The 17,687-nt window shown below is 37.9% G+C and overlaps 1 protein-coding gene and 2 long non-coding RNA genes across 3 annotated transcripts; 1 reads left to right on the top strand and 2 right to left on the bottom strand.

Moving 5' to 3' along the window:
• The first annotated feature begins 822 nt into the window (after positions 1-822).
• Positions 823-2,958, top strand: LOC131026653 (chloroplast envelope quinone oxidoreductase homolog). The gene is made up of 4 exons (XM_057956568.1): positions 823-1,078; positions 1,173-1,320; positions 1,564-1,655; positions 2,017-2,958. Exons 1-4 carry the CDS (start codon positions 1,010-1,012, stop codon positions 2,719-2,721), a joined length of 1,014 nt encoding a protein of 337 aa, XP_057812551.1. The 5' UTR covers positions 823-1,009; the 3' UTR covers positions 2,722-2,958.
• A 1,891-nt stretch (positions 2,959-4,849) lies between these two features.
• On the bottom strand, positions 4,850-7,569 carry LOC130984939 (uncharacterized). The gene is made up of 3 exons (XR_009088826.1): positions 7,431-7,569; positions 5,730-5,805; positions 4,850-5,133 (listed from the first exon to the last, which is right to left on the bottom strand). It is a non-coding gene; the product is annotated as an uncharacterized LOC130984939 (long non-coding RNA).
• A 6,644-nt stretch (positions 7,570-14,213) lies between these two features.
• On the bottom strand, positions 14,214-17,393 carry LOC130984934 (uncharacterized). The gene is made up of 3 exons (XR_009088822.1): positions 16,946-17,393; positions 15,088-15,166; positions 14,214-14,508 (listed from the first exon to the last, which is right to left on the bottom strand). It is a non-coding gene; the product is annotated as an uncharacterized LOC130984934 (long non-coding RNA).
• Between the last annotated feature and the right edge of the window lie 294 nt (positions 17,394-17,687).

The following is a 17,687-nucleotide window of genomic DNA, read 5'->3' as shown; positions in this document are numbered from 1 at the left end:
GGTCTGCTGGACCGAAAATTTTGAGAGGATGGACCGACCCGCCGAGGTCGGAATTTTTTTTTCCTAATTTCCTGTTTCGCACTTAATTTTCATACATAAAGCATAATAAATATTAATTTAAGTTAGGTTTAATTCAAAATTTTAATTAGAAGTTTGTATTAATAATTTAAGTTAGAAATGACAAATGAGTGTGAGTGTGAGTGTCCAGACGTTAGGTTTAGGTAGGGTAGGTTAGAAATTTTAATTTAAGTTTTTATTAATAATTTAATATTATTATAAATATTAAATATATAAATTAAATATTAAATTTATAAGAGTACGGGTCGGTTCCGGGTTTCGACTCGGACCGACCCAGGAAAAATTCGTTTCTAGAAAATGGACCCAACCCGAACCGAACATATATAATAGGTTGGTCCGATCCGGACGGATTCGGCGAGTCCGGATTGGGTTTGCTCACCCCTAAATGGACCGATTTCAAAATATATGCTTATAATTTCGTCGAATTCAAACGGTGTGTTTGCATACGAAAACAAATCATTAGTATTTATTACAAATGTTTGGGCGCATTAAACATCATTCATCAAACAAAATAAATCAATATATAATGCATAAGCAAAATATCTCATAAATATCTTGCGAAATTATAAAAGGTGAGAGATCACGTTCTCACATTCATATTGTAGGCCTCGTTGAATTGTATAATCAAAAGCGTCTTACTTTATTTTCGTGACCTTTCTCCGAAAAATCGAAATTGCTCACGAACCTCCAATCAAAGACTATTCAACCCTTTAATAAGGGCACGGCCGCACGAATCATGAAAATGCAAGCGGCCGCGGATTTGCCACATCCACATAGTCTTGAGTGGAGGGCATTTCTGTCATTTCAACCCATTCCGATGATTCTCATCCAATGATTCCATCTCTATTTAAACCAACTAGTTTCTTTTAAATGATTCCATTGAATTGTTTCACACATAAATACTCATTTACTTATTTTTCTTGTATCTAACATGGCGAGCAGGCTTATGCATGCACTTGTTTACGGCGGCGGTTACGTCGACGGAGCCGTGGGTTTGAAGGTAATTAAATCTCGATTATTAGTTCCTCAAGACTGCAACTATATATAATTATAAATATGTTGGATTAGTATAATTGATATGTAAGTTGCTGCAGCATGTTGAAGTTCCAGTTCCTAGTCCAGGAAAAGATGAACTTCTCATAAAGGTGGAAGCTGCAAGCATAAATCCAGTTGATTGGAAGATCTATAATCTTAGAAATCTGCTACGCCCCTTTCTTTCTAGATCTCATCCTCCCATTCCCGGTAACTTCGTCTTTACTCTTTAATTAAAGGGGCGTTTCCTTTGCATGATTGAGTATTTTTATCCTCGATAATAGAATTTTTCTAACAGTTTAAAGTTTTAATTGAGACGATGATTGGGAGCTAGAAAAATTAATATAATGAGGAGAGCTATTGCAACAATTTTATGACGGTTCATACCAATTTGAATTTGTGAGTCTTGCTTGAATTAATTAGGACTACTGAATTTTCGATGTTTTGGATTAGGCAACGATGTGGCGGGAGAGGTGGTGGAGGTTGGATCTCGAGTCCAAAAATTCAAACCCGGTGATAATGTTGTTACCGTTTTGAGTGTTTATGTAAGTGCTTATTAAATACTCCATTTAATTAATTTTGTAGATATATATATATATATATATATATATATATATATATAGGGAGAGGTTCAGGAAAGAACCATAAATAAAAAAAGAACGGAGAACCATTTTAAGCCATTCGATCATCAAGATCTACGGTGGATACATCATCTTGTTGGATGAATGCAGATCCTGGGTTCGAATCCTGAAGGGAGCATTTTTTTTTATTTTTTTGAGTGCATTAATTTTAACAGCAAATGCATTAATTTTTACAGTGAATGCATTAGATTTGATGGTTCTCCCGTTCTCACAAATATAATGTAGTTGAAATTTCTCATTACATTTTTTATCAATCTTTGAACAGACTGCGGGTGGCTTATCCGAGTACTGCGTGGCTAAGGAAAAAGTGACGGTTTTGAGGCCGGCGGAAGTGTCCGCTGCCGAGGGTGCGGGCCTTCCCGTTGCCGGCCTCACTGCCCTCGTATCCCTCACGCAGTATGCCGGGCTCAAGCTCAACAAACACGGAGACGAAAACGGGCCCCAGAAGAACATTCTAGTAACCGCCGCTTCGGGCGGGGTCGGGCAATACGCCGTCCAGCTGGCGAAGCTGGGTGGCGCGCACGTGACGGCCACGTGCGGGGCCCGCAACTTCGAGCTAGTGAAAGGGCTCGGAGCGGACGAGGTCCTGGACTACAAGACGGCCGAGGGGGCGGCTCTCGTTAGCCCGTCGGGCAGGAGATACGACGCCGTGGTGCATTGCGCGCCGACGGTTCCTTGGTCGGTTTTCGAGCCGAACCTCGCCGAAAACGGCGTCGTAATTGACCTAATTCCGAGTCTCGGCACTAAGTGGGCTTCTACGGTGAAGAAGATCACTTTCTCCAAGAAGAAGTTGTTCACTTTCATGTTGACTCCTAGTGATGATGAAGGTTTGAAATTCCTAGTTGGATTGATGAAGGAAGGGAAGCTCAAGACGATTATTGACTCGAAGCATGCTTTGAGTAAAGGTGAAGAAGGTTGGAGTAAAGGTGTTAGTGGTCATGCAACTGGGAAGATCGTTATAGAGCCTTAATTTTAAGTCAGATTAACATAAGTATAATACTACTATTTCAAATTTGGGAGGTCGCACATCAAATTCATTTGAGATCATTATTAAATACGTTTTTCCTTTAAATACATCAAAGTTGGAATCAGCTAAAAGATTAGTGTGCGAGAGAGTATTTATTTCTTTGGTGAGAATATTTCAAAAGCATTAATCGATGTCAATTATATAATTTTTTTATGAGATTTTATACGTTGTGATTCTTAATTTTTCTTTCAAGCAATGCCTATATACTATAAAAGCAGAATCAATGATAAAATATTTTCCCACCATCTTATTTAACTCATATCGATGTGTAAGAATATTATTATTATTTTTTCATATGAATTTAACGTTATTAATTAAACAGTATAATTAGAAAAGATACTGGCCAACAATACGGTGTTAATGTTGTTAATATAAATAATGCATTATTCTAAAATAACTATTTCCTTAAATAATGCATGCTTAAAATTTGGCAAAATCAACCGTTGAAATCAAATGGATGAAATATTCTTAATCAGTTGTTGTAATTCTTTTAATAAATAGTACTCCCTCTGTCTAGAGATGGCAGTGGATCCTGGACCCGGTCCAGATCCGTGGATTCAGATTCGATTTTACGGATCTGGATCTCAATTTTTTGGATCCGCGGATCTGGATCCGGATCTGGATCTCATTTTCTAAAACGGATCTGGATCTGGATCTTAAAATTTGAGATCCGGATCCGACCCAGATCCGACCCGTGGATCCGATTTTATTTAAAATATATTATTTATTTTTTATATTTATTTTATTAATAGTATTAGATATATTAAAAATAAAAAATAATAGAAAAAATAGAATAACTATCAAAATTGAAACCCTAGATTTCTAATTCTCTCTAACCTATCATCTCTCGTCTCGTTCATCTCCAAATCTCCTCACTCTCCCGCCGCCTCAGTCACTCTCTCTCACTCCCTCGCCCAGCCGCCGCCCACCGCCCCACCAGTTCGCCCGCCCGCTGCCGGCGAAGGCGAGGACAGCAACAGCTGCAGCAGACGCGGCACACCGCACACGCCATTCCTCCTCCAGTTCGCTCGCCGCCCCTCTTTCCCTTCTCGGACCACTCCAGCTCCAGCTCGTCGGCCACCTTCTCGGAGCACTCCAATTCGTCGGCGGTCGGCCTCACCCTGCCAGCCTCCCTCTCAGTTCGCCGGCGAAGGCGGAGTTACAGGTCGGCGACTCCCTCTTTCACACTCTCTCTTTTACTCTCTGCCCAACTCTCTTTCACACTCTCTCTTTTACAGCTCTCTCGACGCACGCACGCACCGGTCGCCGCTGCGCCCGCACCATTTTGATTTTGTTAGATAAATTGTTAATTTCAGCCATTTTTGAGAGATTGAGTTTGTTAGATTCAGTCATTTCAGCCTTAGTCGAGCTCAATTTATAGTTTCTGGTTTCTGTTGAGAATTTTTGGCTTTGATAAATGTGGTTTTCATGAGAAGACATAAATTAGTGAGAATATGCTATCTGGTCTCCTTGTTAAGAAATATGTAGTTTAACATAGAGGGCTATCCTATTTCTGTGTTACCACTTCTGATTCTAATCAATGATGTCTACAGCATGATTTCGGCCATTGATTTGGCAGCCATTTTGTTAGATTGGTTTTGGCAGCCATGTATTTATCATGTTGACAAATTGATTTTTGATTTGGCAGCCATTTTGGCATATTGGATTATGGGAATTTAAAAACAGCAGATCCATGGATCTGGAACCGCGGATCCGCGGATCTGGCGGATCTGGATCTGGATCCAAAATTTTCAGATCCACGGATCTGGATCCGGATCTGGATCTCATAGATAAAAACGGATCTGGATCTGGTATTGATGAGATCCGGTCCAGATCCGGCCCGTTGCCATCCCTACCTCTGTCCCAATAAATGTGGCCATTTTGTTTTCGGCACGGAGATTAAGAAAGTGATAGTTAAGTGTTAATCATGTGTGGCCCACTTTTTTAATTAAGTGTTATCTATCAAAATTAAAGAGCTAATTAAGTCTTCTTCTCACTACATCAGTTGTCACAGCCCACTATCCCAATGACGGGTTAACCGGGGTTATGACTTGGGGTGAACAATAAGAAATGGAAATGGACAATTACTTAACATTAAAGTATATGAAAATGTCACTCATAGATAAAATGCTAGGATCATATATGATTATTTGGATACACATAATTGAGAACTGATTAAGGTGGTTACCCAATAACACGTATCACAACTTCATATCATAGAGCTATCTTAATCAAAGTGTTTTGCAGCGGAAAACGTGTGAGATATACATATGAAGATGTATACTCAAGGTTACATTTCTTGAAATATCACAGGAACACCCGCTCAACATCATTCCATTCCATCAACTGCTCAACCTGCACATTTAGAAATACATGCAGGGCTGAGTATAAAAATACTCAGTGGGCATAGCCGAAAATACAACATGCATACATATATAAATTGAACTGCCATAACAGTAACACACAGGGGTTTTCTTGAATGACCTGCGCTTACTAAAACATTTCATTCATTTTCATAAAGTCGATCGGCCGATCATTTTCCTTCATATGATCCATATCTGTTCCTTTCTGTCACGCGCCGGGAAGGAGGCCTCCTTACCACGGACGCCAAGACCGGTCGCAAGCGACTCGCGGTCTCCATAAGTGTACACGTTAACCCTAGCTAGCGACCTTTGTCTAGCATAGGATCCCAATTGGATTTCCTTTAAAGTTGGCGAACCAACACAGATAGGATACATATAAAAACATAAACATTTTTGGCAGTCAATCATTTCATAAACATTTCATTTCATTTCATAAACATTTCATTTTCATTTCATAAGAGTCATTTATCATTTGGGCATAATAATAAATTGAAATTAACAGTTAAAATCATCTCATGCATATATTCGTATAAGAGGCCTACGACACGCAGGGGATCTCTATATACGTATAGTAAAAGTAATGCCCACCTGTATAGGCAAAGCCTGTCGTTTAACCTTATCTCTGAATCGGAATAGCAGTGCTAATCCTTCTGATGCTCAAAGCCTACAAGAAATCTATTCTCAATAGGTCTCCTTAAATCTAATCTTAAGTCATGGTGTAGTGCTTAACATTCTATGTTTCACTTAGCCGGGTTTTCAAAATTTAATAAATAAATAATTGAAAACATTTCTCTTGAGTTAAGAACACCAACAATATTCTTACTCATATTTCTTTAATAATTGGAATTATAAATAAAACCAATTAAATCATAAATACTTTTATTGCAAAATATAATGCAATTTCATGTCATGCTTAGCATATAATAAGTAATTTACTTAAAATATGCACATAATAATAATACAATATTATTATGCAAATTAAAAAAATTTTAATCAAACTTAATAAGTCTAATTAATTAAAATAGTGTATCTCCTTTAAATAAAAATCTGCATAAATCCAATTAAATAAATTAATAAAGGCCCAACAGATTTAAAAATTAAAAGCCCAGCTGAAACAAAAATAAATAAAATCTCGGCCCATGACTCGAGCCCACTAAAAATCGGCCCACTCTCTAACAAAGCCCTACCCCAAAGCCCATTTTAGATAAAAATCGGCCCAATCCTAAGCTAAGCCCTAGCCCATTTTTCCTCCCCCCTTTCCCATATCAAACACACGCACGCACACACATTCAGAAACACACACACACATGCAGCTGCTGCTGCGCCTTCCCCTCCTCGCCTTCTTCTCTCCTCCGGCGGACGGTAGCAGCGCCGGCCGCCGCCGCCGCCATTCCCCCCATCTCGTCACTCTCACACTCACAGATCTCTCAATCGGCGCCCCTCCCTTCTTCTTCGGCGAAGCGCCGCCTCCGTCACCGGCGAGAGCGCAGCCCCTCCGGAACCCTCGACTCTCATCCCCGTCCTCTCTTTTTCGCTTTTCGCTCACTCCCACATACTCAGCGCCGCAGCAGCAGCCGCCGGTAAAGCGACAGCCGCCGTTGCACAGCTCCCTCTCCCTCGCTCGTCTCTCGCCTAGCCCGCTCGGAATGACAGCAGAGCCGTCGAGCCCTCTCCCTAAATCCCCAGAACTCGAGCTATAAAACCCCTGCCTCCTGCAACCTCCGGCGAGCAGCGGCCAAAACCGCCACCACCGTCGTGCCCTAGCTACTGCCTCCCTCTTCCCTTTGACTTCCGACAGCCACCGCAAGAGCCATGGCCACCGCCGCTCCAGACCCTAACCACCAGTCCCAGCCCCCACGGTTTCCCTTGGTTTTGAGATAGAACTCCCCTTGCCTTCACCAACAGCAGTAGCTGCTCGCCCATCACCCTCGCACACATCCGGCCGGACAACCGGCAGAAAACTCGTTGCCGTCCCGACGCCGCTAGATACTCATACAACAGACGACAACAAGACCCCAAAGTTCATTCATTTTTTTTTTAAAAAAAAATAAACTCTTAGTGTACATATGTATATTCATATAAATGCTTGTTATAATAAAGGTCAGTGAACATATATATGCATATGATTCTTTGTTTTGTGAAGTTTGAAATTTTTAGAATGTGATACTCAAGAATGGGTTTGTTTGAATTTGTGTGGCAGCTGAAATTGATTCACATATCGTATATTCATTGAGGTGGAGAGTTTGTGTTGTAAGAAATAAATTATGAAATTATGATTGCAGTTCTTACCTCTGCACTTGTTCGTTGGGTTTCCTTTTGAAAGTGAAATATGGCAAATTGTGTGGGAGATTGAGTAAAAGTGGAAGGGGATGGGTGAAGTATATCAGTGGGTTTGGCTGGGAGTTGGTGGTGGTAGTGGGTAGTGATGTTAACTTTTTTAAAAAGGAGGGAGTAGGTGGGTGTAGTGGAAGGGAGTAGGTGAGTATATAAAATAAAATAATATAAAAAGTCTTCCGGGTTATACTATGAAAACTGTAATAATCGTTTAGTGTTTGCTTAACTAAATAGCTCGTGTAGATGCTAAATGCTTAATGTTCAATTTAAATAAATATGAAATGCATAAGAATTTAAATGACTAACATTTACAAAAATGATTTTTGCAAATCGTTTGTTGGAATTAAAATAAATCGTTTTCTTTATATCCGGCGTGAATCATCTTACTACTAAATTTCGAAAATAAATTCTAAATTTAACTCAGGGAAACAGGGTATTACATTCCTCCCTCCTTATAAAAATTCCGTCCTCGGAATTGCATATCTGGTATTCTATCTTGTGATACTAGTCATTCGTTTCATTCATCTCTTTTGTGGCCTTTTCCATACTGTGATGGTTCCACTACATGACGAGAACAATATTATTATCTCATAAAACTTGAACCTTACGATCAAGTATCTGGACTGGTTTTTCTTCATAACTTAAGTCCTGACTAGGACTACTTTATCTGGCTTAATCAAATGCTTTGGATTAAACACATACTTTCTTAACTGAGAGACATGAAACACATTGTGCACGTCTCCAATACTGGGTGGCAATGCCAACCTATAGGCTACAGGGCTTATCTTATCTAGGATCTCAAAAGGTCCTATATAACGGGGTCGTAACTTGCTCCTCTTTCCAAAATGTATAACTCCCTTTGAGGGAGAGACTTTGAGGAAAACTCGATCCCCAACATTAAATTCTAATTCCGATCGGCGTTTATCGGCGCAAGACTTTTGTCTATCTTGAGTTTCTTTGATTCTTTGTTTGATGTGGTCGACTTTCTCAATCATCTGTTGGACCAGTTCAGGACCTAACAACATTCTTTCACCCACTTCATCTTAGTAAAGTGGTGAACTACCTTAATTGTTTCGTTTGTCCTAAGTCACCTTCTCAGATTTGACTAGGAAATTCTAACATCAAACTTTTCTCATCATCTTGGTAACTTTCACTTAAAGATTAATGGCACTCCTTCTGCCATGTAAACTCATTTTCTCATTTCCAAATGATTATTTAATGGGTTTCTAAGTTTCGATTGTGGTGGTGTTCCAACTTTATTCTTGCTGTAGCTTCTGGCACTTTAGCCAAAGCATTCACTCTCTTAACTTGAGCCTACTAGTCTTGGGGTTGGGTTATACCTTAAGTTTAGTTCTAGTGCTTTCCTTCCATTTCCTTTTTCTTTACCTCCATCTTGAGGTGATGTACATATCTTGTTTGTGCGTGAACTTTTTCCCTTCTCCAATTGTTGTAGTGACTCGGTGGTGAGAGTCTCGTTCATTGCTTGTTCCTTCATAATATCTCCTTAGTTTACTAGGGAAATTGAAAATCTCATGCCGCGATTCATTTACGAACTCCTTTACGCATTTCTCATTATTCATTTATAAATGACTTAAATAAGCATTTTAAACTCCATAAAAAAAATTTGATTTAAAACATTTTAATCCTTTTAAAATCCATACTCATAAAGCCTTAACTCATGCTCTATCTCATATTCTATCTCTTTACTCATCTCTATATAACTCTCCACTCATCTCAAATCCTTAAGTTCAAGGATAAGTTTCAAGAAGATCATGGTACTAAGTCTCGATTTATCTCTCATATAAGGCTCGTCCAATCTCATTCAACACATAGACAACACAATCACATAAAGCATATAAGAAAACACAATCAAACATTATCAAAACATGCTCTGTTTTTACACTGACTCAACTTCAAAATCTATCCTGTTCTTACTTCGACACCTCCTGGACTCGAGACTCATACCAAAAGAAAGGTCTTCGAGTCTATTTTCATATAAAAAAAATAGAGTCAAAAACTCCAAGTATTGTAGGAGATATGACTGTTTTACTACAGTTTACCATATTCGGCAGTTTTGAGCAATCGAAAACTTGGATTTTTGAAAAATAGTAAATGTTGTCAAACTGATCTCAAATTTTGTGGATATCTAGCTAACTCAATAAGGTTAATACCATAAAATTTTGGAAAGCTAGATCACACAGGAAGCTACTGAAATGAATGACTCTTTCCCCTGCTCTCTGAAACTCTCGGTAGTAATGTGCAGTTTCGGTTTTGTATTTTATAAAAATAATAGACGAAGTCCAAATCATTTGAAATTTTACCGATGTTCTCAATACTCATGTAGAGACTTGGTATAAATTTTTTTTTTTTTTTTTAACATTGAAAAACCGTCGATCACAGTAGGTCAGTAGGCCTACGAAATTCACCACAATTTCATCTCAAACTCTTAAAATACTCAACTCAACATTCCTTCAAGGAAACTCATCAAAGCTCATTTTAAACACATATAACACTCACAAACATTCAGGCACATTATAATGCTCATCATACTCAAATCTTGACTCTCTTCTTACATCATAACCTCAAATCTCTAGTAAAACGTTTCAATGAACGCATCATTAAAATTCTCTTTTCATTTTCATGCACAAAATTACTCAATTATTCAAACATGATCTCATTCATCATATAAATCATTATACACATATAGATTCCCTTTTATCATGTACTAAACTCTAATGAAACTTCATGTATCATCATAAAACTCTTAATAAAACATGACAAACTTTCACATAATGGTCATAAAGCAATTAGATCTCATTTTATCAATCATCGACTTCTCAAAATATGAAAACTCAAAAACTCATATAAACTAAACTAAGTCAAAAATTTTCTTAGCCAACAAAAGACTTACTCAAATATAATTATACACTAATATCATGCTCAAATACATATATCTTAAGCCAAAATCACTTTAATAACACATAGGCAAAAAGTCCTAATTTTTATTAAACTAAACTCTTTTGAAAATATCACTAATCATGTATAACCTATTGATCAAATCATAGATCTAACATCCTAGGTTACCAATTAGCACAAATCAACATCATAAAACAAGATCACATATAGATACATATGTATGTCATCTTCTTCCTCAAACTAACACTTTTCATTTTTCATTTCTCAACCTCAAGCTTCAATCTCATCCATCATTAATCATCTAGATCATCTCATAAACTCAAATCCATCATCAATACATCAATTGATTCATAGGATCTCAACATCCCAATTTTAGGTAAACTAACCTAATAGAAAAATCTATATCTCATGGCTAATCATCAAGATATTCATATATATTAACTCAATAATCATCAATCATCATATAAATCATCGACTCACAATTTCCCAATTTTTTTTTTTGTAAACTAAACTCAATCGACTTTCACATCTCAAAGCATATACTTTCACAACACACATCAATCATCAACAAACACCACATAGATCTCATTTTTTTTTTCCCAAATCAAGGAAAGAAAAAGAAAATTTTTGAAGGGTAAAGACCCATTTTTTTGAAAATTTTAAGAACAAGGGAGAGGTGATTTTCTTTCTTCATACAACATCATTCAAGCAAGATTTATGGAATACATGACCACTTACCCAAATTTCTCACCAAAACTCACATTTTCTCACTCTAGCTTGGAAGTCTTTCTTCAATGATTCTCTTGAATATAAGTAGCTAGGATGTGTTTATGGAAGATTTTAGAGTGGATTGAGGTGTTTTGTAAAATTTTTGGAAGCTTCGAAGGTCTCTTCAATGGAGGAAAATGGAGGAAAGTGAGAGAAAGAGGGAGAGAGGTGTTGGTCGAAAATGATGAGTGAGTAGTGAGAGAGGATTTTGCAAGATTGTAAATGATCTTGTGATCTTTAAAGAGGATTTTGTAATTTTAAGGAAATATTGGCAATTAATGCCTTGATCTCTCTATCTCTAACTCTCTCTCTAATCTCTACACTCTCTCATAATCTCTACACTCTCTTCAATAATCTCTACACTTGGCAAATTGTGGTATTTAGTCACATGGTAGGGAAATTAAAGTAATAGTGTGAGAAGGGTGATCAAAAATAAATCACAAAAACTATGGAAATGTACTAATTAATAAAATACCAATACATAATTATTCATGTGACCACATAAAATAATTATAGCACTAATATTAGTGCACTCACTCAATTATAATATTCCTCTCATAGGAAAAATAATTTTAAAACAAAATATATGCTTGGAAATATTTTCATTAACCGGCATTCAATTGATTTCTCGGTAAAAATAAACTGCACTTGCTTTAGAAACTTAATTAAAATTCCAAGTGTTAATAGTCATCAAATAAAAATCATAATAACTTGCTCACAATGACATACGTAACAAAACTCACATAATCAATCAGTCACGTAATTTCACATAATATCACGTCAAAGCAGTCGGCAAACACAGACAAACTAGACGTCTCTCCGACCGATTTTTTTTTTTTTTTTTTTTAATCAAGGTTTTTCACTCTTTCTTTCTCGACTCTATTTCCAACTCAGTTATTCCTATTTTCTTAATAGGACAGTCAATCTCTCTGACATCTCAGTATTCTCGATAGTGTTAAGACACTATCTCACAACATAGGGAAAAGTACGGGGTGTTACATGTACTATCAAATTTAGATAAAATTCATGACTTCATGCATAATTTAAAATTCATGTGGCTCATATAAATACACTTAACTCACCAATTAAAACTTATGCACCACATTTATAAAAATTTTCCTTTAACTAAGCACATTAAAACACATATATAACTGATTAAATCACATCAGATAAATCAAACCAGTTTTTATTATAAATGGATGCCGAATCCTAATTATTAATAATTAAGCCCTTAATCAGGGATTAAAAGTCGGGGTATGACATACTATCCACTTTAAAAGAAGTTTCGTCACGAAATTTGTACCACAGAAAATAATTCTGGGTACTTCTCATTCATGCTAGAATCGAGTTCCCACATCGCCTTTTTCTTTAATCATAGTGCTTCCAAAGAACTATTACTAAGGGTATCGACTTATTCCTTAGTACTTTAACTTTCCGATCTAGAATAGATTCGGGTCTCTCCTCATATCAATTGGATTCCTAATTCCAATTTATATACACGAGATTTACTTGAGAATAAGTTCCCTCGTCCTTTTTCGGCGGTTCATTTTGCTCCTACCTCATTCCTAGGGCTCATCTACGGGGTATTCTTTTTTCCAAAGACTAAAATAGTCATCAACCCATTTCTTGTTACCTATCACATGAATAACACTTTCCTATGAATTTATCTTAAAACTATCATAGACCAATTAACTTAAGTCCTCGTACTCGAACACTATATTACGGTCTTAGCTTGGACTCTGAATTTCTATCATAATGAGTGGTCGATATCATTTATAGGACAAAAACTAATCTCAACCAATCACAATGAGACACAATTATATGAAGTCATAGTTTGGGTAGTATACTACATCGGTAGACTAACATTTCTTGGTCATATCAAACAAGGGGATCTATTATGACAACTCACGAGTTGCAAGGCTCAAACTCGACACAACTATCAAAACAAGGTGTTGTAGAAATTGTTCAAGAGAATCAAAAGAATGACCAGAGGGTATGAAATGATTAACTACTAGGTCGAACAAAATGACCTCGAGTATGAACCCATCTGGCTTTTTCAACCGAAAGTTGAAACACATGGGTTTTCAACCCAAAAGACGTCTACTGAGATTTGGATCATGTGGACTGGCCAGGTCCAACATCATCACCTCCCAGTCACACGGGAAACATCGTCCCGAACTTGGAGAGCCATGAACATACTATACATAACAAAGCATAAGTTCATCATGACAACTAAACTTATCTTAAGGTTCCTTATCCTATTGATCTCAAACCCCAAACCTCTCTTAAGACATATACACACAGACATACGTACACAGGCAAAACACACTATTCTTAAAATCTATCGTGTAGCAAAAGTCGATTCGATGTTCCGTCGCACTTGAACATTTGAACGTAGAGACTATGGTTCAACCTTTGATGCAACGTTTACCTTGAATTCGTCTCGTATTTTCATTCTGTGCTTTTCCTTTACCTCGTACATATCTTTTCATTCCTCTTTGTAGTTCAAAAGAACCATCATTTTCTTAAGGGAGCTGAGACGTTCTAAGTTCTCTTTCATTCTTCTAAATCATTACCTTAAGAATCTAGATTGTAGAGATATCCTACTAATCTAGTAGTCTATGTTCTTTTGAAATTGTGATCATGCATCTTATAGCAATCTATGTTCTCTGGGGAAACATATGTCACTTTTCTATCATTCATCTGATCATAACATCATAGACTGCGAAAATATGCCATGAAAGGCAAAACATTCAACATTTCATCATAACATGCTCTTCACATAAACATATTCATGAAGCATTTTAGAACATTAACATCTTTAAAACGTTGAAACTGCAGTTACCTTCTTTCCTTGATTGAGCACGATGCAATGGAGTGTTAAGCGGTGCCATATGAACCCATGTAAGTATAAAGAATCAAACTAGACTCGACTCTTTAGAATAAGGTTTCTAGGGTCAGAGCGAACGAACCGCTCTGATACCACTCTGTCACAGCCCACTATCCCAATGACGGGTTAACCGGGGTTATGACTTGGGTGAACAATAAGAAATAGAAATGGACAATTACTTAACATTAAAGTATATGGAAATGTCACTCATAGATAAAATGCTAGGATCATATATGATTATTTGGATACTTATAAAACATACACATAAATGAGAACTGATTAAGGTGGTTTACCCAATAACACGTGTAACAATTTCATAACATAAAGTTATCCTAATCAAAGTGTTTTGCAGCGGAAACGTGTGAGATATACATATGAAGATGTATACTCAAGGTTACATTTCTTGAAATGTCAAAGGAACACCCGCTCAACATCATTCCATTCCATCAACTGCTCAACCTGCACATTTAGAAATACATGCAGGGCTGAGTATAAAAATACTCAGTGGGCATAGCCGAAAATACAACATGCATACATATATAAATTGAACTGCCATAACAGTAACACACAGGGGTTTTCTTAAATGACCTGCGCTTACTAAAATATTTCTTTCATTTTCATAAAGTCGATCGGCCGATCATTTTCCTTCATATGATCCATATCTGTTCCTTTCTGTCACGCGCCGGGAAGGAGGCCTCCTTACCACGGACGCCAAGACCGGTCGCAAGCGACTCGCGGTCTCCATGAGTGTACACGTTAACCCTAGCTAGCGACCTTTGTCTAGCATAGGATCCCAATTGGATTTCCTTTAAAGTTGGCGAACCAACACAGATAGGATACATATAAAACATAAACATTTTTGGCAGTCAATCATTTCATTTCATAAACATTTCATTTTCATTTCATAAGAGTCATTTATCATTTGGGCATAATAATAAACTGAAATTAACAGTTAAAATCATCTCATGCATATATTCGTATAAGAGGCCTACGACACGCAGGGGATCTCTATATACGTATAGTAAAAGTAATGCCCACCTGGATAGGCAAAGCCTGAAGATCATAATCACATAACCTGTCTTGGGAAAACAGTGCTAATCCCCTTGGTCCACAAAGCCTACAAGAAATTCTATTCTTAATAGGTCTCCTTGAATCTAATCTTAAGTCATGGTGTAGTGCTTAACATTCTATGATTCACTTAGCCGGGTTTTAATGAATAAATAATTAAAAACATTTCTCTTGAGTTAAGAACACCAACAATATTCTTACTCATCTTTCTTTAATAATTGGAATTATAAATAAAACCAATTAAATCATAAATACTTTTATTTCATGATGCAAATGAAATGTCATGTCATGCTTAGCATATGATAAGTAATTACTTAAAATATGCACTTAATAATAATTTAATATTATTATAAAAATTATCCTTTAAATAAATTAATCAAACTAATAATAGTTCAATTAATTAAAAATAAGAAAGCCCAATTTAATTAATTGAAGGCAATCCAAAGTCTTTAAAAATAATTAATCAAACTAATTAATAGTCTAATTAAATAAAATAGGGAAGCCATTTAAATAGATGAAATAGAGCTCATGCTTAAATAAATAATAGCCCATATAAATTTAAAAGATGAGGCCCAACTCAATAAAATATGAATGGCCCAGACTGAATAAAATAAATCGGGCCCAGCTAAATAAAATTAAAAATCGGCCCAAGCTTTTAAAAATCGCAGCCCAAATCTATTAAAAATCGAAGCCCATCACTTATAAAAATCGGCCCAAATACTCGGCCCAAATAAGGAAATAACAAAGCCCAACCTTTAAAATTTTCGGCCCATATACTCAAGCCCACTCCAAAGCCCAACACCCCATCCCCCTTTTCTTCCCTACTCCCTCTCTCGGTCACACTCACAACACAAACGCAGACACATCTAGCGGCTGCGCCGCCCAGCCTCCTTCTTCCTCGTTCTCTTTTCCGGCGTCGACGGATAAGCCGCCACCGCCGCCTGGACTCCCTCTGATCTCTCTCTAACTCACAACCATGGTCAAGACTCACACACCCACAAATCAGTCCGACTGCTCGCCTCTCTCGACTGATCCGCCGCCGCCTGCTCCAACCCCGGCGAGAATCGCCGGCTCAGACGCCTACAATGACCAGCCGCCCCCATCAAACTCCCAGCGACAAACGACGAGGTTGCTGCCGACAGCAACAACCAGCCGCACCGCCGTGGAAGCTCGCCGGGGAGCAGCGACAGCCGCTGACGACACTCGGTTCTCCCTCCTCAGATCGACGGCAGCAAGGCCGCCGGCCGTCACCCCTCTTCGGTCTCCAGCGAGCAAAACAGACGGCCACCACCGCCGTCCGCCGACTCCGACTCTCTCTCCCTCCTCGCTGCTCGTCTCCCTCTCGACTGCTCTCACGGCCGCTGGAGCTCGCCGGAGCAACGGCGACAACCACTACCCCTCGGTTCTCCCTTCTCTCGGCTGAAACAGGCCCGACATCCCACCGCGAAGAGCGGCGCCCGAGCCCTAGCTCCCTCTCTCTCACCGTGGCCGGGCGACAGCAGCGCCGCTGCCGTGCCGTGCCTCCGTCCACCTCCCGACTCAATTCACACAGCCACCACACTTGTCTACCCGACTCGACACAGCAGTTCGAAAACAATGATAAAAAAAAAACAGAGCTTCAATATCTACTTCTTTTCTATTTTTAAAAAAAAACATGCTTCATGTATGTATGTATATGCACAGAGGATAAATAAAAATCATTGAGTTTGGGTCTTGTTGTCATATGCAAATTTATATATGATGGAATCAGTGTACGTGTTATGTATGGGTTCTAACTTGAGTTTCTGTTTCAAAAGAAGTGCTCGAGTAAGAGAGTTAGAGGTTTAACCTTCAAAAGAAATCTGTTGGGTTATCATTCTGCAAATCTTCTGAATTTGTTCAGTAGCTGATGTGCTGAAAATTGATGAGGGAGATGAAATATGTGTGATGATTGTGGAGGATTGAAAATGGAAGCTCGGATCAACCAGCTATATTAAGTTTGCAAAAAGAAGGGAGTAGGTGGGTGTGAGAGGGAGTAGGTGGAAGGAAGTAGGTGGGAGAGTAATATAAAATAAGGTCTTCCGGGTTGTATTATGAAAACTGTAATAATCGTTCAGTGTTTGCTTAAATAAATAGCTCGTGTGGATGTTAAATGCTTAATATTCAATTTAAATAAATATGAAATGCATAAGAATTTAAATGACTAACATTTACAAAGAGGATTTTGCAAATCGTTTGTTGGAATTAAAATAAATTCATTTTCTTTATATCCGGCGTGAATCATCTTACTTCTAAATTTTGAAAATAAATTCTAAATTTAACTCAGGGAAACGGGGTATTACACCGTCTCGCCCGAACACCCTGAATTTAGCCTTAAGTTTATCAACTAAGTCTAAATGGGGGGAACAAATTTCACATACAAGGCGCAAGCCTGTCTCGCCCCGAACACCCTGAATTTAGCCTTAAGTTTAGATAACTAAGTCTAAATGGGGGGAAAAATATACATATACAAGGCGCACGCCCATTTCAACCCGAACAACATCAACTAAATCTTCAAAATAACATCCGAATCAAAATAGATGGAAAATAAT

Source organism: Salvia miltiorrhiza, chromosome 5 (assembly GCF_028751815.1).
Source record: "Salvia miltiorrhiza cultivar Shanhuang (shh) chromosome 5, IMPLAD_Smil_shh, whole genome shotgun sequence".
Taxonomy (NCBI): Eukaryota; Viridiplantae; Streptophyta; class Magnoliopsida; order Lamiales; family Lamiaceae; genus Salvia; species Salvia miltiorrhiza.
The sequence above is the reverse complement of the archived record's forward strand: the minus strand, read 5'-3'. Positions and strand labels throughout refer to the sequence as shown.

Excerpts from the sequence above, each read along its gene's own strand:
- LOC131026653 (XM_057956568.1), top strand. The coding sequence starts at position 1,010 with ATGGCGAGCAGGCTTATGCATGCACTTGTTTACGGCGGCGGTTACGTC. Across the intron at positions 1,321-1,563 it reads ATCTCATCCTCCCATTCCCG|GCAACGATGTGGCGGGAGAG; the intron begins GTAACTTCGTCT and ends GTTTTGGATTAG. Across the intron at positions 1,656-2,016 it reads TTACCGTTTTGAGTGTTTAT|ACTGCGGGTGGCTTATCCGA; the intron begins GTAAGTGCTTAT and ends ATCTTTGAACAG.